Source organism: Eschscholzia californica, unplaced genomic scaffold (genome assembly GCF_041429995.1).
Source record: "Eschscholzia californica isolate CP2 unplaced genomic scaffold, dmEscCali1.0.p SCAF_3, whole genome shotgun sequence".
Classification (NCBI taxonomy): Eukaryota; Viridiplantae; Streptophyta; class Magnoliopsida; order Ranunculales; family Papaveraceae; genus Eschscholzia; species Eschscholzia californica.
In genome coordinates, this window is record NW_028238420.1 from 53,399,540 (window position 1) to 53,423,926 (window position 24,387).

General features: G+C 35.8%; 1 protein-coding gene across 1 annotated transcript; it reads right to left on the reverse strand.

The window, feature by feature from the left end:
* Positions 1 to 476: 476 nt before the first annotated feature.
* On the reverse strand, positions 477 to 23,939 carry EBS1 (EMS-MUTAGENIZED BRI1 SUPPRESSOR 1). Its single transcript, XM_086667650.1, has 37 exons — positions 23,244 to 23,939; positions 21,313 to 21,747; positions 21,048 to 21,201; positions 20,038 to 20,209; positions 19,497 to 19,570; positions 18,582 to 18,678; positions 18,385 to 18,497; positions 18,144 to 18,259; positions 16,986 to 17,043; positions 15,391 to 15,543; positions 15,187 to 15,285; positions 14,918 to 15,085; positions 13,842 to 13,910; positions 11,673 to 11,758; positions 11,115 to 11,277; positions 10,835 to 10,969; positions 10,620 to 10,725; positions 10,429 to 10,523; positions 10,217 to 10,329; positions 9,836 to 10,037; positions 9,472 to 9,540; positions 9,157 to 9,302; positions 7,611 to 7,712; positions 6,719 to 6,866; positions 5,755 to 5,811; positions 5,528 to 5,658; positions 5,181 to 5,269; positions 4,670 to 5,022; positions 4,492 to 4,575; positions 3,919 to 3,983; positions 3,703 to 3,805; positions 3,408 to 3,566; positions 3,138 to 3,278; positions 2,995 to 3,038; positions 2,489 to 2,603; positions 1,519 to 1,671; positions 477 to 869 (listed from the first exon to the last, which is right to left on the reverse strand). Exons 1-37 carry the CDS (start codon positions 23,408 to 23,410, stop codon positions 693 to 695), a joined length of 4,911 nt encoding a protein of 1,636 aa, XP_086523776.1. The 5' UTR covers positions 23,411 to 23,939; the 3' UTR covers positions 477 to 692.
* Positions 23,940 to 24,387: the final 448 nt, after the last annotated feature.

The window sequence follows — 24,387 nt, forward strand, 5'->3', positions numbered from 1 at the left end:
ACATTTAGGAAAGAGTATCTCTATTGACACTTGACAATTAGAATTTATTGAGTGTTTGTTAGAGTGTCACATTGGAGATGCTCTTAGTTTGTTTGTACCCAATAAAAATCATAAGATATATAATTATTTGAATTAGGTTTTTTTTTTTTTTTTGAAAGAATTATTTGAATTAGGTAGTGCTTCAAAAATGAAACTCAAAACACCTTGATTCCTTGAACAACCTTCAAATGTGTTAGATTAGTGGAGCAAACTAGATAATAGAATCACATCCACGCCTTCCTAAATTCTCCATCTCTCCCATTCTCTCTCTCTAGAAACTTAAAAGGTGTAAGCTTTTATTGTATGGTTTTGATTAGAGTACTTTCATTAAAAAAAAAAACATTACAGTAGGCCACTGTTGAGTTTCTCTTTTAACAGAGATATTGTCAGAGTCTAAAAAGAAAAGAAGATAAATGATAACTTAGTACACTGAGAAATAAACACCAAAATTTCTTTATGACAGAAATGATTACAGTTAAACAAGTTACTACTATAAAAAATTGGCTGCAATTTTGATATTTTTCTTTTATCTCACCCTCCTAGCTCTTATTCCACATTGAAGATGAAAATGCAGAGCTAATTTAACCTAGAAAATATGGCTATGATGGTACAATATTGTGAGCGTAAAAAAAAAGATGGGATGTTATATGATTTTACAACTCCGACTTGGATTCACCATCTTCTTCTTGAGCAGAGCTTCCGGAGTTCTCGCTTGGAGTATGAGTAATCACGCTCTCTGGGGAATCGATTTCTTCACCAGAAATTCGGGCAGTGAATCGTCTTGCCTCTAAATCAAGATCCGGCCATTCAGGTACAATTCTTCTTGCACCCTGTGAGGAAAGGAAGATCAATCATATGATAACATCTTTGCTGGACGAAGGAGAAAAAAGTTTCCCCAGATTAAATTGGAACAGTAAGAACTGAAACAGTTGGTCGTTGCAGCCAGATCGAGATCTTTATACTCTGGTTTTTTCTTTATATTTTTCAACCAAGAATCTAATATTTGAATAACCGAAACTGACTAGAACTGGAACCAACATGAACTAGAACTAATTCATGGAGCAGGTTACAATATCTGAGATGTTCAATAACCAAACAGAGACTGACCCTTTAGTATTCTTTGAGAGAACCATGGGATCCGAAATCCTACTTCAATGTTATTATTTCGCAAATGCTAGCTTTGTACAAACATGGAATTTAGGGTCTCGAAAAATACTGAGGATCAGCTCACTATTAGGACAGGTATACGTAAAATTAGTTTCTGCCGATTGGTTCCGAGCCATAAAGAAAAGGTGGTTAGGTTTATGCCTAAAACAGACCCTCTTAAAAATGATTGCAATCCCCCCACAATTAAGACAAAGCTGCTTTTATGGGTAAATGCAGTTCAAAAAATTAATGGAATTGGATAGCCCAGAAAACTTTTTTTTGAAGAATTTTTTTTCTTTTTCCGCACTAAAGAGTTTGAAATACTCAAATTACCTGAAGTTTGGGCTCCTTCGTCATGGGATTATTACAGAGATCAATGGTCTTTGCCCTGGACTTTGTGGCATTTCCACACCATGACTCGCACCAAAGCCATTCTTGGGGCAGAGAAAATATAGGTACTGTATGCTGGGCGTAGTTAGGAAGATCCTGAAACATTGAAAGCAATTTTAGTTTATAACATCTACATATAGGTTTTTCACGTATAGTATATAAAACCAAACTGCGTAAAACGGGTTAAATATGTTGAAATTCCTGAAAGTAACTAAAACCTGACTCTAAGTCCAAGGTTTAGACTTCAGAGGAAACATTAGATAATGTGTATAAATATAATATTTCTCATTAATTGAAACAAAAAACCTTGAACTTGCGGTTATAAGAAACAACACTTCTAATGAATCAAATGACCATCCAAGGACGCTATACACAAATTCTGAGCACTCCAATGTTTTGGGCTAGGTAACATGGAATCAAGTACGGGTATCGATATTTCACACCAGCAAGGAGTACTTACATACGACTCTACATCTACACATATACTTTCTTGTCCTAGTTATTAAGTCCACTTCTTACTTGCGATTTTATTTTATTTTTTGGACAAATCATTGTTACGTTATACACAAAAAATGTCAGCCTATGATAATGTAGTGCAAGTTCACAGATGTACATATAAAATCTCACATCATACTGATTAAATGAGAAGCACGTCCGGCCAAGAGTATCTGAGTAGGAGTTCATTTAATAGGACTAACCCTGATGCATATGGTTCGGGGGCATCTTAGGCTCTTGGATAATATGGGTCTAGGATAAATTTATTCTACACTTAATCCTTGTCGATCTAACGATGTTAACTTACATACTCCGCGTGAGCTACACCGGTGAATTTGCAGATTTTTTGGATACAAATAAAGAATGATATGAAGGGATTCCCATCATTTTGATTGAAATCGATGAAATATAGACTTGCCTGATCAAGATTGGACAAACTATTTGGATCCTTGCTGAGAGTTTCATAGAAAACTCTAAGATTGTCTCCTGCTGCAGTCTGTCGGAACTTCACCAAATCCACAACGTACAAAGCACTGTAGGCGTGTGCGAAGTTAGACTAAATCTCAGTACAAGCGTATCATATCATAAAAAACGGATATTTAGATGTGTGAGAATAGTCCCACAACAACCAAGAATATAATGCATAGGTCCTCTCCACTCATTGCCAATTGGTTTTGAGTTGGATGACCACAAACCTAACTTGGTATCAGAGCTAGGCCCACACGTTAGGCTTAAAATCCACACGTGTTCCACATCACCCGAAACAAAAAAAAAAAACACGTGTTAGGCTAACCACGCCACACGTGAGGGGGCGTGTGAGAATAGTCCCACAGCAACCAAGAATATAATGTATAGGTCCTCTCCGCTCATTGCCAATTGGTTTTGAGTTGGATGACCAAAAACTTAACAAGATGCACAGCCAACCTTATATGATACGCCTTTCCACGTAAATGATCCTTCCAGAAACCCTTTCAGATAACAAAAAATATAACATGAGTTAAGTTATACTATATAGGCCTAATACAGTGAATGCGCGGTCCCGTAAGAAGAATGAGAAAGGAGTTTACTTGGCTCCAAAACCGATATCCATCCATTTCCTTATTGTTATCACAAAACGGTGTATAGGCAAGAGGTTTCCCTTTCAGATCCATGTCATAAAGCTCTCCCATATCTGCCCTGACTATTTGATCAGCATCCACAAATATAACCTGCATATGAGCCATAAGATGTTAAAATGATTTCCATCGTCGAAAAATGAAAATCACTATGCACAGGAGAGAAAAGAAAAATCAATATGATTATCAGTTTTCACAATTTTACGCCAGTAATCAGGATACCTTTTCCAAGGAAAGCGGAAAAATGACATCAAGAAACAGGATTTTATATGCCCAGATGATACGCTGCTTTTCTGTCTGCTTGTGTAGCCATGTAGGCCACTTGTAGGTGATCAGCTCATACTCAAAGCCATATTCTTGTGCCATATGTGGTATAACATCCTGGACAAGATATTAGAACGAATAACCCCATTACTATACACTACTTTATAGTAGTATCTGAATGTACTTTATATCTACCCTTCGTAAGTCTTCAAATAGTTAGAGAGAAAAAAAACGAAAAGAGAAAGATTGAAACCTTAAATTGAGGTGACAGATAATTCTTTATAAACCAAAACTTGACAGGCCGATGTGTATTCTTAAGAACACTTAGAATCATGATTTTGAGGAAGCGTTCATACCTACAGACAGAGATGATTATATTAGTTCTCCATATAGAGCATCTTAAGTTGGTTCGTTAATGAAAATTAGAAATATGACAGGCAGTAATACATAGGAGAGAGAAGAGACTTACAAGTGCCCAGAAGCTATTGAAAATATGTTAATTGTTTTTCCATGTCTTCCATCCTTACGGTGCTCCTAAAGGAAAATGAGATAAAGTATTTCAGCCAAAAACGATAAGATGGATGCTACCAGGCAGTAGTCGTATGATCGCTGAATTCAATGTTAGTGAATGAACGTATACTCAATGAAACTAATAAATCTGCTACTTATATTAAAAAAAGTAGCATCTGTCCTACTATCTATTCCGTGTATTTGACTATTTTCCAAACCGTTGATTTGCCTATGTTCTCCAAAATCAAGCTTTATCTTAGATCTACATGTTACAACCTTTAACACTTCTAGCTTTCCTTTGCTTATTTTCACTTACAGCGACATCTCATAATGCTTTTAATGACCGATTAAGATTTTAGAATAGCTATATTTTCATGGCAGGTTGCTCTCAAGTCATGATAGCATTAACATTAACAATTAATTAAGATTACTCGGTGGCTAAAACAGCTAAAGAAAAAAAATTACGATTCAGAATTTTTTGTACTTATGGAGAAACAAGTTCATGGGATAAAGAGGGAAAATAGTAATTTACCACAGATGCTCCTTTCCTCTTTGTAACTTCACTACCACCGATCAAATCAGAAGCCCACTTTAGTAAATTTGTATTCCATTTTCCCTGTGAAAATATACCGAAGGAAATAGCATGATTACCTATATATTTAAGAGTCTGAGAAGTACGGTATCTACAACAAGAAAACGAAAGGTCTAACATTTTTCTTTTCTCCAATGTTGTCATCATCGTCAGATGAAGCTAAGAGCTGCTCATGTTCCTTCCCCTTTTTCTTCACTACTCCCAGGTGAACTAATTTTCCCCGCAAATCATTTATGGTGATCCGTTTTGAGAAAGGTCTGATTTCACTCTCATCTTCATTTTCCTTAAACACATATAGATCAGAGCTTCTACCAGGAGCAAGTTGGAGGTACCAGACCCCAGGCGAAACTTTCATTTGCCAGTACCCTAAATTGGCCATGACAAGTGTATCGACCAAGTGAGGCTTGCTCTTAGTTCCAAGAATTAACTGCAGACCTCGAGGAGGATCATGGTCTTTCTCAGAACAATGACCTGGTACAAAACGGTTTATCTGTGAGAACTAAGAAACATCACATAAGCAGTGATAACACCTTTATAAAGTTATTCTTCACCAAATAAACAACATAGAGTCAGACTGTCCATGGAAGTTCAGTATAATCTACAGATGGAGATGGTAACAGTTACCATACCAGTTAGAACAAGTGACTCAAGTTCAAATACTGCTTGCAGTGTTCTTGTGTCACCTAGGTTTTCCAGCAAGATATTATCCAGGTCATGGCTGGAAGCAAACAAATCGACGGACACGTTAATAGTTCAGTTTTTTTTTTGAAACTTTGACTAAATTTATTAAAAGAAATAATATTTACAAGAAAGACAGACAATTGAGATCTGGACTTGTTACATCATCCAAGCCTCCCAATTAAGTACTATATCATTGTACCAGAACATATCATAATGGTTCAGCTTTTGAAAGTAGCAGTAATATCACTTGAAAACGAAAATCTACGCTGCTATTTTTGTTCACGAAGATACATACATTGCAATGACAGGCTCAACAAGCCATGGCTCAGGAACATCAAGATTCATGGTGAGGGTTTTGGACAATGGCATGTTTGCAAAAAACGCATTAGGACCATTAATTGACAAATCGTTACTACTAAAATCATCCTGAAAAAAGATGTTTCAATTAGTACAACAAGCAAGAAATCTCTAAGTTGATTAGTATTAATAAACACGTTGAGTACTGAATGATATCCACAATACCATTGTTGGCAATACGTATCTGTAGTAATTTTTCAGTGGCAGATCAACAAGGGAACTCTGCCAGGGATGAGAAAATGAATGTTGTTAGTAAAATCCAACAAAATGTTTGAAGGTATACTCTTTCACTTCATGTGCATTTTACAAATAAAGTCTAAGCATAGTGAAGCAAATAATTCATTTATTAGAAAATTAAAGGTCAATGGTAGCACAGGCTATCCAGTGCATAATCTTATAGACTGTAAATCTGGGATATTCAATAATTTAAATGTGTAAAGTGGCTTGATCAAATTTATTTAAATTCTGAAGATGATTTAAATGTGAAGACACCTGCACCATTTTGTTTCCCTCTCTTAGATTGACTATTTTGTTCACGTATAATTATATTGATTCCGATCTCCACATGTTACGTTCTAAACTTGATGTTTGCATACGTTCAATTGTGCTTGTCAGTATGTATTAGAATGTCCATTTTGTTAAAAAGAGAATTTTGAATGTCCTCAACGTTTAGTTCCAAACAGCCAACTTAAAAAACTTAGTCTTGTGGGTGTTAACCGTTTGTATCTGGGAAGACTGAAAAGCTTATTTAAGCCAATAGATCAACGGATCAAGTATGCTTATACATGACTAAGATTAATATGACTTGTTCTATGACGGATATATGTCTCCTTGACAAGTCAGACAGGACTTTATTGCATACTAGATGCAACACAAATAGCAGTAAGTGCAATCCCAAGATTCTAAACATCCATGCAGCAGAGTTTCTTGTTAGTCGTCAACTCGTCATTAACGGTTGTTGTTTAGTACTATGCTACTGAAGGTGGCTCACTAGCTTGCACGTTCGATTTTACAGCTTACTCGACTTTTGGACTTAAAAGTTTTCAGTTTTGAATATATGCGATGAACAATTAATATTTGAGAACATGCCAAGAGTGAACCACGAGCATATTTATATAGGAAAACTCACCAATGGATTAAGCACAATCCTCATACTTGGTTGAATATGTTTTGAAAGTATGCGAAGAAGAGGAGCAATTTTTTGGCCTGATGGGCTTAATGGATCAATTACAGCATCAATATGAACGCTAGCATTTTCATTATTTATAACAACGGCACTGCAAAACAAAAATGAAGTATTGATTAAAGAACAGTTATAAATTTCAATCAAGAACGTCATAAAATTTAAAGTACATGTAGAAAGGAGTCAAACCCAAAATCTTGACTATAATAGATCAGATGTACAATATCACATCCATACATTTGTAAGATCTCCCACTCTAAACCCAAAGGTAGTGGGTTTCATTGATATGACTTTATAATAACGCCAAACTCAATATTCTCATATTGCTTTAATAACAGATTACAGCATCACTACGTGTTCCACAATCAACACAAAATAATACTTGTACAAATTCCAGGTATTGGACTCCTTTCAGCAAAATGAATTTGCTACATTACCTATTCAATGGCTCCTACTCTTCACTAATTATAAGTGAATATGGCTGACGCTTTCTCAAATGGAAACATTGGTGAAAAAAAAGTTTATGAAGAGGATTTATGGAAAGTGTGAGTACATCATGCCCATCTGTGGTCTTCAACTCAGGAAAATCAGAACAAACATTCCAACATAGTGTTGGAGTCTGATCAAAGTTATAAGACGTTCAACTGTTTCATGGGGCATAACTGGAAGGAAGATTCAGTTACTACTAAATACACCTTATACAACACTCGGACAACTGAAACATGAAAGGTAGAACTAGAAATTTTTTAGCTCATAAACCTAGAAACAGAGTAGGCCCAAATACGCAAATAGAAAAGTTCTTTTTCTTTCTCATATCAATGCAGAAAAAAGTGCGAACCTGTATTTTGCATTCAGAAGTTCAAAACGAGCACTTTCAGAACTGCGTTCTCGCATTGACATTGATGAAGAAACAAACATGATAACATCACTAAGGAATTTGCTGCACGTTATAATTAGATCAAATGTTAAGAAATTTATCATTGATGTTACATAGAAGGGAATAAGCATTAACTAGTAACAAGTATATTATAAACCCTAAGGTAGAACAAAGACAATGCGTCCAACAGAAATAACTGGATTATAAGAGAAACTAAAACAGTGTACACCAGTTCAGTTTCCAAGGGAAGTGATTATTGCAAAGAAGGAAACCAAATAGATATGGATCATATGATACATTTAACAAAGTTTAAGAAAACCAATGTAGAAGGATGAAGTAAATAGTTGAAATAACTGCAAAAAGGCCATGACATAGGAGGGCTGCAAATCTGCTGTGTTGCAGTGTCTCCTTACCTGATCAGGTCCAACCCAAGACTTGCCAAACAACACCCTTGGGCAGGAAAATTCGCAAACCAACCTATCACAAGCAGACTAAATGGAACTAGCAAGGTTATTCAGGTGCTACTTTCGAGTCCTTCGTAAAGCTTTCTTGTCTTGTTCAAGAAATTAAGTTTCGACAAAAGTGGCTTATCATTTTATTAGGGCCCAAATGGTTCACAATTTCACATAGATAAGGAAGAAGGACAGGATTTGGACATACCTTGAGGTCCGTAAATGTAATCCTACATGGATAAAGTACTGGAGGTGGATAGATCAAAACAAACATTGAATTTTACAAGATTTATCATTTCCACAAATTTAAAAAATCCAAACTTATAGGAGAGGCACAATCAACATGCAATCTTATCTACAGTACACAATTTTATGAGAACTTTTGTAGGGTCCGGATTTAGATGATCCCAACAATGACAATATCCTTGTCTTCATATAAAATCACGATGTTCTAAAACATAGTACTTCATCAAAATTTTGGTTTCAAATTTTAGAAATAAATGAATCGCCAGAAAAACTTAACTTCGATAGAGTTAGAAGTTCTAGAATATATAATTGCGTGAGAATGGCCTAGATGATCTATAAATCATCCTCTCCAAAGATCAACCCCTAGATCATCTTCGTGTGGGCCCAAAAAGTATATCTTATAAAACCTGTATGGTCATTTCTCCAAAAGTTAACATGTTCAAAAGTGTGAACCCTCTGGGTCGGACATCAAGAAACAGTTCAGTTGGTTGTTTCTTTGACAAAGCCCGACCAAGGTCAAGTTTATTTGTTCGGGCATGCAAGGTTCACCATAAACATACACACTGGAAAACCTTTAATGAAGTCATGAAAAGCATAAATATCCAAATTGGTACGGAGGATGCTCATGTAACGTTGACAGCCAGTGGACAAACTGCAAAATCCTCTCATGGATCCCACGATCATTTGAATGGAGATTAAGATTCCTGTGGTAACTATAAAAGCTAGGATGTTGGAACTAAAACAGAGCTCATACGATATCTATAACCAAATTATCTGCAAGCATACAAATATGGCTATGGAAATCAGACCTTGTCATGCTATCGGGGTCAATATCTTCCCACTCTGCTCCTTCCACAATTTCCACTATGTGCTTTATTCTTTGCTCAAACTCCACTGATTCTAAAAGATTAAGATCGTGACGCAAAAAGGTGCTGCCATCAGTAGGAAGCACCACCTGAAGTAATACAAGAAACAACATATAATGCAAATAAGGACCTAGAACAACCCACAGGATGCATAACATATTCTTCTTATGTTAAATGTGCTAAAAACCAATGAAGCAAATACAATGAAGTAGTATGCTAGGTTTCAGATAAAAACAAGAAATCAATAACAGCACTTACCCTCCCATTGGTGATCACTGCATTAGCCCCAAACTCGAGTCCCATTTGTCTGGTTAGAAACTGGGAAACCTGCATACCTTTTTAATTAAGTCATGTAATGTGTACCCTATTTCTGGTAAACCTCTTTATAGAAAATAAGCAATCAAGCACACTTCAACAGATCACAAACTAATAATCAAGGCATATATTAAAATCCATAAAGAAAATTTCAGAAACAAGTCTGTATCCTATATAGTCAAGCCCAATTCTACGTAACTTCTAAACATGCCAGTGTCGCATATAGTTACTGAAATGTGTATGCCTTTTTAAAAAAGAAGAATAATGTGTCATTTGGAAAGCAAGGTGAGCGTGCATTCATATGTACCTTTTCCAAATGGTTCTTTGGATAAGTAGAAACTTCTGAAAGAGTAGCTTTATAATCCTCAGAAGGTAATCCATTTGCTTTAGCTAGCTCAAGAACTTTTTCTAAGAACAAGGGGGTGCTTCCAGAATCCACTGTAAACATATACTCCCTCTCAAAATTTAAACATACTTGCTCCAAAAAGACCAATACGTTTTCCTTATTACTGCACGTCATCAATAAAACAAGCTGATTAAATCATTTACATGGTACACATGGCCAAAAGTATGTAAATATAAGAATTTACACACATCGAACTCACAAACAGAGGAAACCAAATGAAATAACTAAAGCTCCTAGGAGGATCCCGTAAACTATCCAGTGAATTCTAGAGATAGAACAAACCTAAATGATGCTGCAGTGAACTGGAAAACCCTAACAAATAGAAAAGTTGGTGATGCAGCAGTACTTTCAGTGCTAAATAATATGCCAAGCCGGGCTCTTTTGGACCCTTCCATCTGCGCCGCAACGCAAGGTTTCCATATAAGAAAGGAAACATAAAAGTTGCAAAAGAAGAAAGCCATAAGAAATGAAGCAAAAAGTTATTAAACAAAAACCAGGTAATGAAGTCCTTCATGTAGCAACTTTATCCCTGTCTTTGATGTTGGGTTGACGGCAAGGAGATGAGTTACAGGCTTAACATCATTGCTAGCTGGAACAGATGAGTTACAATCATAAGTCAAAAGATTATGACCAAAAATGTAATCCTCAACCCTATGAAGTATCCCTGACCATGGGTTAAACTTACTTTCAGGTAAATGCAAGTAACTGATATCACTTAGCAAAGAATCACTTCCCAGAATAGATGCAGAAAGTGATTTGAAACTTTTTTGATTCTTCCCTTCACCCATAATCTATGTCAGCATAAAAATAATGGAAGATTAAGCTAGGTGATTCATTTAATAACAGAATATAGCATACTCAAATCCAACCAAAGAAGTTTCACAAGAAAAAACTTTATACCTGAGGATTATAACGACGATAACCACTTTCCGAGAGAAACTTGTCCAGAACATCAGTATGTGAGTTTATATTACCGTAGTAAACTTGTTCCTGGATTCTAGGGAGCTCATCATTCATAGCGTTCAATACTGCATCCTAGGGAAAGGAGATTCAAGAGTATTATATGGAGATTAGTGGGTTTCAATGTTTAAGTGCTTCCTAGCTGCTGATAGTAAGATATACAACAAAGTGAACAGTAAAAATGCATTGAACTTTTCAAATCAACTGAAAGAGCAACTACCTCAGTGGACTCCAGAACGAGCCCATTCATCAAGAGACAGCATTTCAACTTAGACAACCCAAGGTTGAAAACAGAAAGGGAGCTCTCATCGGCCTTTTTCTTGAACGTCAAATCCTTCTGGAGTTTTAGTAAGACTTCTTGAGGAGGAGATTTCGCCTTCGGTCTGGACAATCAGCACATCCATGCATTAAAGCCCATGTAAGATGAAGAAACTTAACACTAAGTAACACGAGATTAATAACATTTGTAGTAAAGTTCTATACTAAATATAAAGCAATTGAACATTCCAACACTGGAGCATTAGAAGTCATGTGCCATTTCCAATTTGCATAACTGTAGTTATCTACTTATTTTAACTTGCATCTTTACAAAAGTAAGCATACAATATATGCTCACTCTTACAAAATTGTTGAAAGAAGAAATAGAACAAGCATGACTTCTTTGCCTACTCTACAGAAAACTCTTTCTTTTCTTTTTTTGAGAGAAGGGTCCTTTTGCATTCACCAAATGGTTATTATATACTGTCTAGGACTAAATGGATCTACTCATGATACATACAAGAGTGTTTCGACAAATGCTCCTTCTACATGATGTGCCTCAAGTGTTTCTTCAGTGAGGTCTTCTGATTCACGTAATTTATTTACCTGCAAGAATATGTTGAAGGCTATATTGTCAAAATGGGCGCAAGGAAGAAATTATAATGCCACGGAACAAATGTTACAGTTGGGTAAAACTAGAAAGAGGCTGTCATCGCCTTCTGGCAGAAAAAGATGCAAACATCCAGCTCCAAAAGTCAAAATATGGGAATATAATGATATCTAGATCAAACTAAGATATTATACTCGAACTCAAAACTATTTCAAAGTTTCAAACTGAACAAGAAAAAGATAACTTCCTAAACACAGAATACGTCTTTGGAATAAATATAAATGGGCCACCATTTCTTGTTCCGTACATCCAGTTGTGTTTCAAGTTATTGATGATGTTTCAATTGCTTTTAACTTCCATCAGCTACTACACTTATTTGCTTTGTTTCAGAACTTCAAAACAACAAAGATAATGTAGCCAATATGGAGTTTTTGGTAATTAAAATTAGATACTAGAAACAAATAAATAGAAAGCAAGAAGGAAGATAGATTGCAACAGCGAATTTATTATGACTCTTTCTAAGAGTACAAGATCCCATTTTATACGAACAGAACCAGCCATATGTGCAATAAACTTGATAAATCTCAATGTACCGATTTGTCCCAAATTTCTAATTCACTAGTCTAATTCGGAATCAGTATCAGATAAAGATCTTTTTGGAAAAGAAAAAAAATCAATTTCCATCTAGTTTTGTTTTTTGACTTTAAATAAAATGTATTCCATGTAGAATTCATACACCCTAATGAGTAATTAGATATATCACATTTTAGCTCAAACTACTTTTAATATTTAGAAACTCCTATACTTCCTTCAACTTCAATAAATTTTAGTATTTAAATACTCTTATTTCTCCTGGTTGCTGATATTATTAATAACAATAGTTAGGCTTAGGGGTATTCCCCTATCTTAAGGGGGGTCAACTGATCCCAAGCCTAAGTCGAGACATGTAAGCTGGAAACTATTGAAGGAGTAATTACTGATCAAATGAAAAAAAAATGATGTCTGCAATGGAACTGCTTGCATTCAAATGAAAACATAGGTACGTTTATCTTTCAACAGGCTACAACACCTTGAGTATTCACAAGGATCATCTACCCTTGATAGACCAAGGTTACTCTGTAAACGGGTCGCAGCTAAGTTGGACTAAGTAACAAAAAGGTTATGTTATAAAGCAAAAGACCACATTACTGCAGCATGAATTTTTTTCTCAGTAGCTTCCTTTTTAACCTTAAGAAGTCCAAAGTGACAGCAAAATGTGTAGCATGATTTATCAAATAAATCCCTAGGAGGCTAGGAATGACATAAACAAAGAAAATTGATGCAAGCTAATCACTATTTCTAGATTATAATAGACAATATTTCCCTGAAGTGCTGGGCCATCTGGAAAGCTAGAAATGACGGCATTTTCAAAGATTCGTCGCATAGTCTTATTGTAGAAGTGGAGTGTGTCTTAGGTCTCCTATTCCATTGGAGCAGAAATATTGGGTGGGCAAATAATATGTCGTATTTTGATTTCATTTCTAATTGGGCGGATATCTTGAACTAATATCTTCAAGCTGTTAACCAATTTTTTTGTATATTTTTTTCCCCTTAATTAATTCAAACTTTTCAAAAAACATATACATTTACCTGAAGTGTCTAGAAAGAACCAATTAGTCAGATTTTTTGAAGTCCTGGGAATTAATGAGCTGTCTACGAAATATAATAGAGTTACGTAGAAGTGTCTAGTAGCCGCCTCATGGAGGTTAAGGGTTGTCAATGAGGTACTATAAATAGGGGAACTCCCTAGCCTGTAAAGTAGCCAACAATCTTCTTATAATCAAGTTACTATCAAGTTTACTTCCTAACAAAAGTTTTCTCAAGTCCTTCCTTGATTATCTACATATATTCATGCAAATTCTCAGAAAAAAAAGGAACGCAAAAGTAAGATGAAATAATGTAACACCAAGTTCTACACTGCTCAGTTTTTGCTCCAAAAGGCTGTAACTGTCAAATACTCGAATATACATGTGAAACTTAACCAGGTTCTGCATTCAAATTGCATGAATTATGAGAAATGGGTAAAACACTTGGACTTACATTGCTAAGAAACTGGAAAGCCATTTGAGGCCCATTGTTCTCGTTTATATAAATGAAAAGACCTATAATCTGCACAGTAAAATAGCATTAGCAAACATATCCTACTAGTCCCGACAAATCAATAGAAACATTGTCTCCAAACCGTTGAGGTTTGAGGACATCAACTCCATATTCTCTAAAGAAACCGGCCTAGAACTTTCTATTTTGTAAGTTAAGAAAAATGGCCAAAACTCTCTAGGCCAAAATTTCCTTTTGTCAAACAGGATATATAAAATTTTCTTGCCTTCAGCAACCTATGTAAGGTTTAAACTTTAAACTGGTTTGCACATAATATGGCTTGCTCAGGTTCGCACATAATATGGCTTGCTCAGGTTCGCACATGTTATGTAAGGTCTACACAGTTCGCACATGTACCAATAGTTTGCATAGGGAGCCCAAGTTCAAAAAATATTGGCACGTCTTTTTAACCAAGAACAACAGGAAATTGGGTCTTCAGACCGATTTCCTATTAATCTAATTAACAGATACACAGTAGGTGTTTAAAATCAGAATAGTAAATAAAAAGGAGGTGTGTCTAGTGGGATTTAAGTTCCCGATCAAGGTTACCGCAAATTCAAAGGACCAAAAGATTAAACTATTCTTGCATTAATGTCTTTACACTAACATGGGAACGATATATTTGCGTACAGTCAGGGAAATCATTTGGCTTACTCTTACTTGGGCATCCACATGCTATATACTATGTAGTATGGAAACCCCAATTCATCCTCCTCCCCCCCCCCCCCCCCCCCCCCCCCCCCCCCCCCCCAACCGTACCATTTCCCCTCTTATTTCATCATTTTCTTTTTATTTTATACATGAAAGATGCAACTTTAAACTGCTAGCAACTTTTGCTTCGTAATATGAAGTACTTCATTTATGTTACTTTTATGTGTAACTATGTAAGTATATAGTTCGAATAAATGAATAAATAACTTATCCGACTCCCGGTTCTGTGGGAACTTAAGAATCGTAAGGAGACCGACTTTCATTGATGGTCCAACTAAAGCAAAATCCAACTCAAAAGAGCACATTACCAAGCTAGAGATATCCTCCACAACGTGACTTCCATCCTTCTGTACAGAGACTTGAGGAACTTCTCCACCATTCTCTTCAATTTTCATGACCAACTTTGTTGAGTAGAGCATAACCCCGAATCTTACCGGAAAATTACTTTCATACATAGAGATAATCGTGTCCACTGACTGCATGGTCAGAAAAGGAAGAAGTCCTAGGAATTTAAACAACAACATATAATGCAAAAAATAGGAAACAAACGCAGTCAACTGCCAGGAAATCAACTTGCCTCCAGTCCACATAACGAGGCAGGGTCCAGAACATAAACTGCATGGAATAGATTTTTGCGGATATAACGAAGTTGACCAGGGAAAACTGGCATCAAAAGCTACAACAGAAAAAGGAAACAAATGTAAGCAGAACACATGGTTCAGACATCCTCTGAGCCGACATGTAACAACTCGAACCAAACATTTGTTAAAAAAGAACCTACATCATTAAGGTTGCTCCGCCATCTCTTGTACATCGCGTCCTCCTCCAAGTTGTTGAGATAATAGACGTGGGTAGATCTAAAATCAACACGAAATGAATTTGTCCCCAAAGGTGGTACAGTAGATAGAAGTTTCCTTATAGTATGTTTAGGGATCTGAAATGTTCCAAATCACTATGTTAAGAACATTGATGGAACAAAAATCCCTAGTTAATAATAAATGAAGACATTACATAAAACATGGCAAGCAAAAGACGTTAGCTTATTGGTCTTGATATTCAAGTTCCTACCTAATGATCTAGGACAATTGAGCTAGGTGTAAGTCTCCTTCCACTAAAAAGCCGCCAACAACTTAGTAGTTTAGCTGATCTTAAAATACTAACTATATAAACTGTGATAGTGTGAGACCTCAACCTGCCTTCCTAAGTAGAATCACTGCTAATAAATTCTACAGTCTTCCCGCTTTAGTATTAGCGTTGTATGAGAAAAATAATGGTAGTGTCAATTGCTGGTAGTTTGGTACTATTATCGTGTATAACTCTTACTTAAATGGATCGGTAATCGGGATATTTACACTGGACTATGAATTGTTTTGTAATTCACGAGCCTAGATGTCTTGATCTCTCCTTGTGCAACTGCTACATGTAACATGATTAAAAAGTTCAAGAATCATGTCTAACACCATGTTCAGAGGGTGCCGACATGACCCCGACCTAGTTGCGTGATAGATCCCCCAGTTTAAGACACACTCTCGTGTTCGCTAGGTCAGGGTCAGCAGCATTGGTTAAATCATGCCTCCAACACACTAAATAAATTCAGTGCGTGTTAGTGGTGAGTGAACATCAACATTAGAGAGAATGAAACAGAAATTACAGTCAAGTAAAGGAATACGAGTTCTTCAACAATCCTTTTCTTTTATAAATAAGCTGAATTAAAATGTAAAGAGTTTAAAGAATGTACAGACTTCCTAGATAGTAATATTGAGTTAGGTAAGTTAAGTGACTGAGTAAGTCTAAAATGTTGTAAGTAGAATCTCCCAAGAAATAGTGAAATCTAGGACAGACAACAGAGGTGTTCCAATTAGCAAATAAATGTATTTCTGAGCTCAACACGCGAAACACGAAAGTTACAATATCGAGCAGAGAGGATTGCTGGCTAGCGCTCATAGAAACAACAGGTGCTCACTAGGCAAAAGAAAAGAAGGCACATTGCTACATCCTTAGGACTCTGAATTAGTTCCATTATCAAAAGGTGCAATATATGGAAAAGAATCTATTCATGTACCAATAAGACTAACAACCATTTCAGTGAGAAGTAGCAAATTAAGGGCGCAAAATACAACAGGAAGGGAGTATAAAATGAGTCAATGACACAGAATTGAGGTTCTGGGAAAAGTGAAACAAATGTGCCTTTCACTTAACCTTACTAACTTGAAATTGGATGGTGAAACCATAAACTGGAACAGCCACAGAGGTAGGATAAGCTAAAACTTATTATATAAACAATTAAATCTGAGAGAAAATGCATACAGAAACAGTGGCACAAGATTCGTTTTTGTGATGAGCTAGCTAGAAAGCAAAACAATTAACTTCACTGACCTTCATAGTCGAAAATTGATCAGCCAAAGAAAGTTCTTGATGGACCATGTCGAGCAACCTGTAGTAAAACAAAAAAGAAATCCAGAATGAAATATATTAGATTGACCATGAAATATCAAGCATCGAAGTTCAGAGAGAAGTAACACTGGTATTCTTGTTTTCAGTTTAACATAGAAATACTGATGATTTTAACTCTTCTAAAATATCAATAATTTAAGTCTAGCTTACAAGAAAATTCCTTTCTTTTATTTGAGTTTCCAGAAGAAATCCAAGATGCATGGCCAACTTTAAGTCAGATTAGTTAACTTCGAAAGCCTAATAGTGACAAGGAAACTACAACTGATCTCCTCTCCAAAAAAATCTTCTGTTTAATTCCGGCCACTGAATGCCTGACTATGCTATTATACTACAGTGATCCAGAATGGTTTACAGCCTTCAGGCATAAGAACTGAAAAGTTTACAATCAAAGCGTCACGTAAAGGGTTAAGGTGAAAAAAAAAATTTGCAAATGACAAATATGTTTGCGAACTTGGTAATATTGCTGGAGTAAATAAAATTATTTGTTTATTTCTTCTGGATTTTGGGGTCTACTGATGTTGAGCTATTTCTTACTTTTAATCAAGAAAAGGTGAAAGGTTTATTAAGTGGTCTCTGAGCAAACATATAAGCAGATATTGTAATTAAGTAGTTATAGGTTCACATCACTCATCAAAGGAGGGGATAAATATGGACATTTTAACAGTCTGATTTACTATTTATTCTCCTCTAATCTGTAATCTCGTCATCCCGCTGGGATATATATATATATAATCCTGAAATTTCACCCAGAAGAATTTTTTCGACTTCGCTACAACCAGGCACCAGCTACATACTAGAAAGTCTATATGTGAATCTTGCAAGTGCCACGCTACTTAGAAAAATGTAGAAATGAGCATTCACCAACTAGAGATAAAAAAATGTATCCTTCAGTTATAGCAACATTTAACTCAAATGCCACATTGCTACTAGACACTAGTCCTTAGGTTCAAGACACACGAGTCGACACTAAATGGTAAAGTGTTATAAAAGGTGGAATTCCAATATCAAAACAAGATCCTTTACAGGATATGATAGTAGAAAATAGAACGAGACAGAGAAGAGAGATGGAAAAAGCATTACATATAGAGGTCAATATCTTCAATATTAATCAAAGCACCATTCAGAGCCATTAATGACTTGCCAGGCGGAAGCATTCGCTGGTTAGCAAGAATTTCATCCTTAATTGAATCATTGAGCTGTGAGAAGTAAGAAAATATATTACTTCCGAACTAGTGGACATAAAGTTCCAATTCTCACGTGCACAGGTTCCAGTTATCCCGTCCACAGAAAATTAGTGAATTTTTATCATTATGTGTCATACCTTCATCCTTGACAAGGAAGAAACTATACTAGGAAAATTTTGGTTGATTTCCTGCATCGACTGCAAAGAATCAGAAGCATGGACTATCCTTTGTGCCGTTTGATGCCCTAAATCTGTTAAAAGGTAAGGGGTTATGTAAGTGACTGTCTTAAAAAGATGGAAAACTTAATATTGGTAGAAGAAATGATGTTACGTACCTTTCAATTCCCAAACATCCAGTGTTTCTGATACAGTTGATGACAACAGAGAGTCCCTAAAAGCCATTATCTCAGCAGTCATCTCAGGCTTGCGTTCCTGACAGTTGACAGAAAAAAACATACTGATTATCTAATAAGGCTATCTGGAAAAACGGTGTAGTCCACTTTCTCTCCACAAGATTTTGGAACAATGGAGAACCATAAAGGGGATTAAGAAAGAACTCTGGAATCTTATTCCGAGTGCGATTGTGTGGTCTATCTGGAAATTTAGGAACTCTTGTATCTTTTAAGAGTCTAACAAGCCCAATAGTATTGAAATTGAGGATGTTCTAGGGCTTTTGTTTCATTGGTCCAGAAATTTGCCTTGGGCTAGTAGTTTCACTTTCTTGGATTTTATTTTGAATTGGAAGGAGATTAGGTCATAGCCGGTTCGTCACAATCTCTTTCCAATACCTTTGTATTCTTTCTCTTTCTCAATAAAGATTAATTCAAAATGTTCAAAAGAAAATTATCTAATTAGGCTCTATATCATCCTCTCAGTCTAGGGGTAGACTGGTTCAGTGATGCTTTGTAACCAGGGATCCGCCTTACTCAAGTGGTGTACTTAACAAAGTCGTGGCTTTATAACTTCTTTTGCATTATGAAAAGAACAAAAGCCTTCGTGCAACAGCCATTATGAGGGTTGTAATTACTTTCATTATCAATGTATTCATTCAAAGTTTCAAAAACAATTATGAGGGTTGTGCCCTTCATTTGCTTATTTTTTTTATGATAAGCCGTTTCCACACCCCTTGAAAATCACTGTGATAACAACAGTGTAATTGCAACAACACAAAGAGGCATATCGCTTACTGTAAAAGGTGCCACTACATAGCACAAAAAAGGTGAATACTAAGTAGGTTATAGCAGACAAACCAAGATTTTGGAGAATATAAACCCTCTAACATCTTGCGTAAGGTCTTCGATTCGAGGATCTTCTAGAGTAACACCTGCAGCTCAGGCACTAACTATAGTCAGAACAGGTTCAATGTGAGAGTTGAAATAACCATATGCAAAGATAATACAAGTACAAATAAAATAGGATATCTGAACATCTTCTTCTTATATGCCAGGAAGTAAGAAAGACAATGTATCTATTTTGAACAATCAAAATCAGTTTTCCTATATCACATGCATGATTGAGTTGATACTTATCGAAACATATGAACAAAAGTAGGTGATTCTAATTCTAAAAGTGGGATACTTAACAGATTAAGATACTCTACAGCGTAAGACTAATAGATTTAAGAAGACCAGCAACAAACAACATGCGTAACAAAACAAAGTGAAGATACACTTGATATTATATGGGATAGGACTAGAGTCTCAGACCTATGAAGAACCAATTTAAGAATGCATTGAGATAAGCTCAGCATAAAACCATGATTAAGAAATAAGTATACAACAACGTAATAACCTTTCTTTATTGCACTGTCGTCCATCGCTTTGTACTCCATATTTTTCAAAGCAAGCTCTACACCATAACCACCTAAGTTTACGCCGTCTCTTGTACCAACAGCACCACAAGAGCCAGTTGTAGCTAGACATCCGGAAGGTAGTACAGGTCTGACGACATATTTAGCTCTCCCCTAGATGTATCAAAACCAATAAGAATGTTATCAAGTGAAAGTAGATGAGTCTAACAAATTAGAAAATATTGATCCCCCACTAAACAAAAGAGATAATAGCAGAATAAGGAGAAAGAACCAGTCGGTAACCAGGAGAAAGAAAGACAAAATTGCAAATTGAGTTCAGCCACTACAAACTTCCATTTTATAGTTTACATAATCTCCTTTAAGTGAAGTGGTGGGGAGAGATCCGCAATCATCACTTGTCGAAAGGAGGATAAGACCTCAAAATACTACACATATCACTGATAATTACCGTCTAACTAACAAAACCGTGAAAAAACAGGTGACTTAAAAGTTACTTAATTTATTTCTTATTCTTCATTTTTAAAGCATAACAGAAGGAACCATATATTAATAACTACAGCAAGCATTCAGTAGATATGCAGAAGGAGCTCATTGTCACAATTTATACAAAATAGCATCACGATCAGCCACTACCAGAACCTTGACGGATAAATTGTGACGAGCTTCCACACCTTTATTGTTTTTGAAACTTTGCTTTACACTTTTCTAATGAAGTAATACCATCCTGAGGCCTTTCCACAAGATGAGCTTCAACTGTTAGCCTGAAAGACCTTTAAATAGAGCATTGTTGTGCAACAATCAACCTCTCACTACCACTATGTAATTATCAAATTTTTAATACAACTATAATTGAACCACCAGAACCAACATTTATTTTAGAGCTGAAATTGGCCAGAAATTACTATAAAACGAATTGAAAGAAGGGGGAAAACAGTAAAACAGAAAATGGCATGCATGCTGTACAAGGATATAAGGAACAGAAAGTAACAACCTTTCTTGATGCTTCTGATAGGACAACATGAAAATCTTTAAAACAATCTGTTCCAAGAGCGCCATACAAAATCGCAATCGGACTTGAAACACTTGAACCAAAATGAACATGATCGAAGTCAAAAATTTCAGGGGGATCAAATGAGTCTCCAGTCCTGGCAACAAAAAAATGAAGTTTTAATAGACGGGTAGTCACGAACTCACGATTGAGTAATAAGATCCCAAAAACGATGATAAGGAACCATCAGAGAAGGAATACAACTTACAATCCCACATGGGAGTCAAGCCATAGTTGCAATTCTGAAACCTTGAAAAAGAGACTATCGCCAGTATCAACCCAGCAACACTTTCCATTAGGAACTAGCAGGTTAACGCCTGTTCCGGTGCTTCCAGGGCTAACACCTGGTTCTTCTGAAGTGTCCCCATTGGCATACCTGGAATTGGGTTCATCTGCTGGTGGAAAAGAAGATAGAGAATCCTCGGCTAGCTGTCTATAGAGGACTAATCTAGGGGATGATGACCGGAGAGTAAGAGAGAATTCAAATATTGATGACAAAGGTTCTTTTACAAGGGAACGCCCATATTCGACAATCTTCTTCACACAATCTTTCGCTGTGGTAGATTCGGAATCACTCTCCCCATGTAACCAAACTTCAATGAACTCCCAAAATAGATCCTTCCATTCTTTAGAGAGTAACTCACTGTTACGAAAGTAATAAATTAATAAGGCATAAAAGCATCCCTTTAGTAAGGACCAACAGACATATTACATGAACAAGTTGGATCGACATTTAGGCTTTTGTGTTTCAAGCAACAGAATATCATACTAGCTTGCTTACTAAGTCAATATCATATACATACATTAGTTCCCAAGAGAACATAATGATTATTCTTTTTAACAAGAGAAAAAAAAATATTGATTTGATATTAGCACGCATATAGATTATAACATGAACAGAATGTAACATGGAAGGAAAACTGAATACACACAATCGTGTACCAATTTCGAGAGATTACCATCATTCTGATGTATCGTAAGTTATGTCAACGCGGGGTCAAAAATAAGGAAATTCTCTCTCCCCCAAACATATTTATATCTATATTTTGTTGGCAACAAAGATGAGATCGTGACGCCAAGATCTGGGGTGTCTTCTACCAAATTCAGAACTTCCATCCAGGGGAGCTAAACAAGTACGAACCAAGACTAACATTGGTTGGACCTGTTTATAATATGAAACTCTTTATACTAAACACTAAATCTTAGTCTACAAGAAACAATTACTTCTCATAGTCACTCTTCCATTTAAAAAGATATAAATACTTGATTGGAATTTAAGAGGTTTGTGTGTGTGTGTTTGTGTTCATGTTCACCACTTCCGGTGTTGGGAGTTTTAAGGTTGTCGTATCCGGTACCTCATACATGTATCGGATACTTATATGCGTACAAAAACACAAACCAGGTAAACAATTAAACAGCTCTTTGAAGTGACTAACTCTTCTAAAATATAAGCAGGGAATACATATCCAAGCCAAGGCAACAACCCATACATTGTTTGAAGCTAATACTTTATGAGGTATTCATTCAGAACACTATTATCTAGCCAACCCACATCCAAAGTTACTAACAAGGAAATTAAAAAGCGTCAGACTGCCACCAACAGAGAATTGTAAAAACCAAAAAAGAATAAATAAACAACTACACGAAATACAAAAGGGAAAAACTAAAAGGCACAATGATTCGGAACATGAGAGAATTGCAGAAATGACTACATTTTGCAAGTATTATATCTAGACTAACAGGACCCTATACTCGCCTCCTCTTACTCAGTAGATATAAAGTTAGTTTAATTGTATACATTTGTCGAATTTGACAAAAAAACAGGAATTGCAGGTCATTTTTCTTTCAACCCAAACCAATAGTTTGTATAAAACCAGCACTGTGATTCTACTTTACAATTTAAATGCCTTGAATTGAATCTAGGGTGTGTAACTTTACAGAATTACAAGAGTTTCATTTTAAGTACTAATACTTAAATAATGTTTATACCCATGAACAGAGAACGATTGCTCATTGAAAGTGGGAATTTTTCCCATTGGTTTTTTTTTTTCAATTACATTTCCTACTTAGAATTTAAAAACAATTCAGATTTCAATTAAATCAAGAAAGATGAAGAAATGAAGTTAAATTTAGCAATACCCGGCTTCTAATAGTAATGGAGTTCCAGGCCACTTAGCACGAAGCGATACTTGGACGTTCTTCGGTCGACGATTCTCAGCAGCAAAAGAACTTCCAACGAAGCTCAAAATGAAAAGGATGATTAGGAACGAACCTGTGAAATACCTAGTAGATCTGTGATCTGTCATTGTTAGCTTTGTTGAAGATCAATATCCCTGGATCATCGTTTTATGACAAAACTAATGAAAATTTAGAGTTGGATCGATGATCTAGGGTTAGCGCTACTCTTATTTTTATTGACTTCAAAAATTAGGAGTCTTTCTATCTTTCTGTCTGACCGTTAAGTGGACGACTAAAATCTATTTTACTCGCAAGAGCATCTCCAGTGGGAACTCAAACTCAATCTTAGAAATTCGGACTGTCACAAGAGCATCTCTAGTGGGACACTGGGGGTTATTCGTTCAGAACATTTATCAGATCTTCAAAGTTTTTAAGACATTTGGATCTTTAGAGATTTTGTTAAGAGCATCTCCAATGCAAAACTCAATTTTAGAAATTCGGAGTGTCGCGTACGATTTTCTGAATTTTTCTTAATAAATCGTGTTTAATGCAAAACTCATCAGATCTCAAAAATGATGTGTCGATGGTGGGATAAAGAGATCTCAAGAGGACACTCTTTCTAAAATAACATCTATTTCTAGAGTGTCCTCTTGAGATATCTCTAATTGTCCAACTCATCAATATTTAAATTTCAACTAATAGAATTCAAGTCTTCGAATACTTCCAAAATAACTGATTATTTTTATTTTACAAAAAAAACAATGTCACATAAGTAAAATAACAAGTTTAGAGGTTTGTATTGGAGACATACAAGAATTGAGGGTCTCTATTCTCGACACTTAGGAGTGAAATCTCAATTGAAACTCGACAAATAGGACTAATAGAAAAAAAAAATTAGTTTTGCACGGAATCTCTAAATCCGATGCAGCACTCAAACTCTAAATCTTAGAGTGTCACATAAGATTTTTTTAGAGTTTCTCTTCAAAATCCATCTCTAATGCAACACTTAACTTGGATCTCTAAAATAAGGTTGGTGGTTGTTATTTTAAAGACCCTTAGTTCATCTCAAATGCAACACTCAACTAATCCAATGTATCAAGTATGA

What these genes read in the sequence shown, in the direction of transcription:
- EBS1 (XM_086667650.1), bottom strand. Translation starts at nt 23,410, where the DNA reads ATGACAGATCACAGATCTACTAGGTATTTCACAGGTTCGTTCCTAATC. An exon ending in GTTGAGCCTGTCATTGCAAT is followed by an intron (nt 5,270 to 5,527) that starts GTATGTATCTTC and finishes GTTTGCTTCCAG; the next exon opens with CCATGACCTGGATAATATCT. An exon ending in ATCTGTCACCTCAATTTAAG is followed by an intron (nt 3,567 to 3,702) that starts GTTTCAATCTTT and finishes TATCTTGTCCAG; the next exon opens with GATGTTATACCACATATGGC.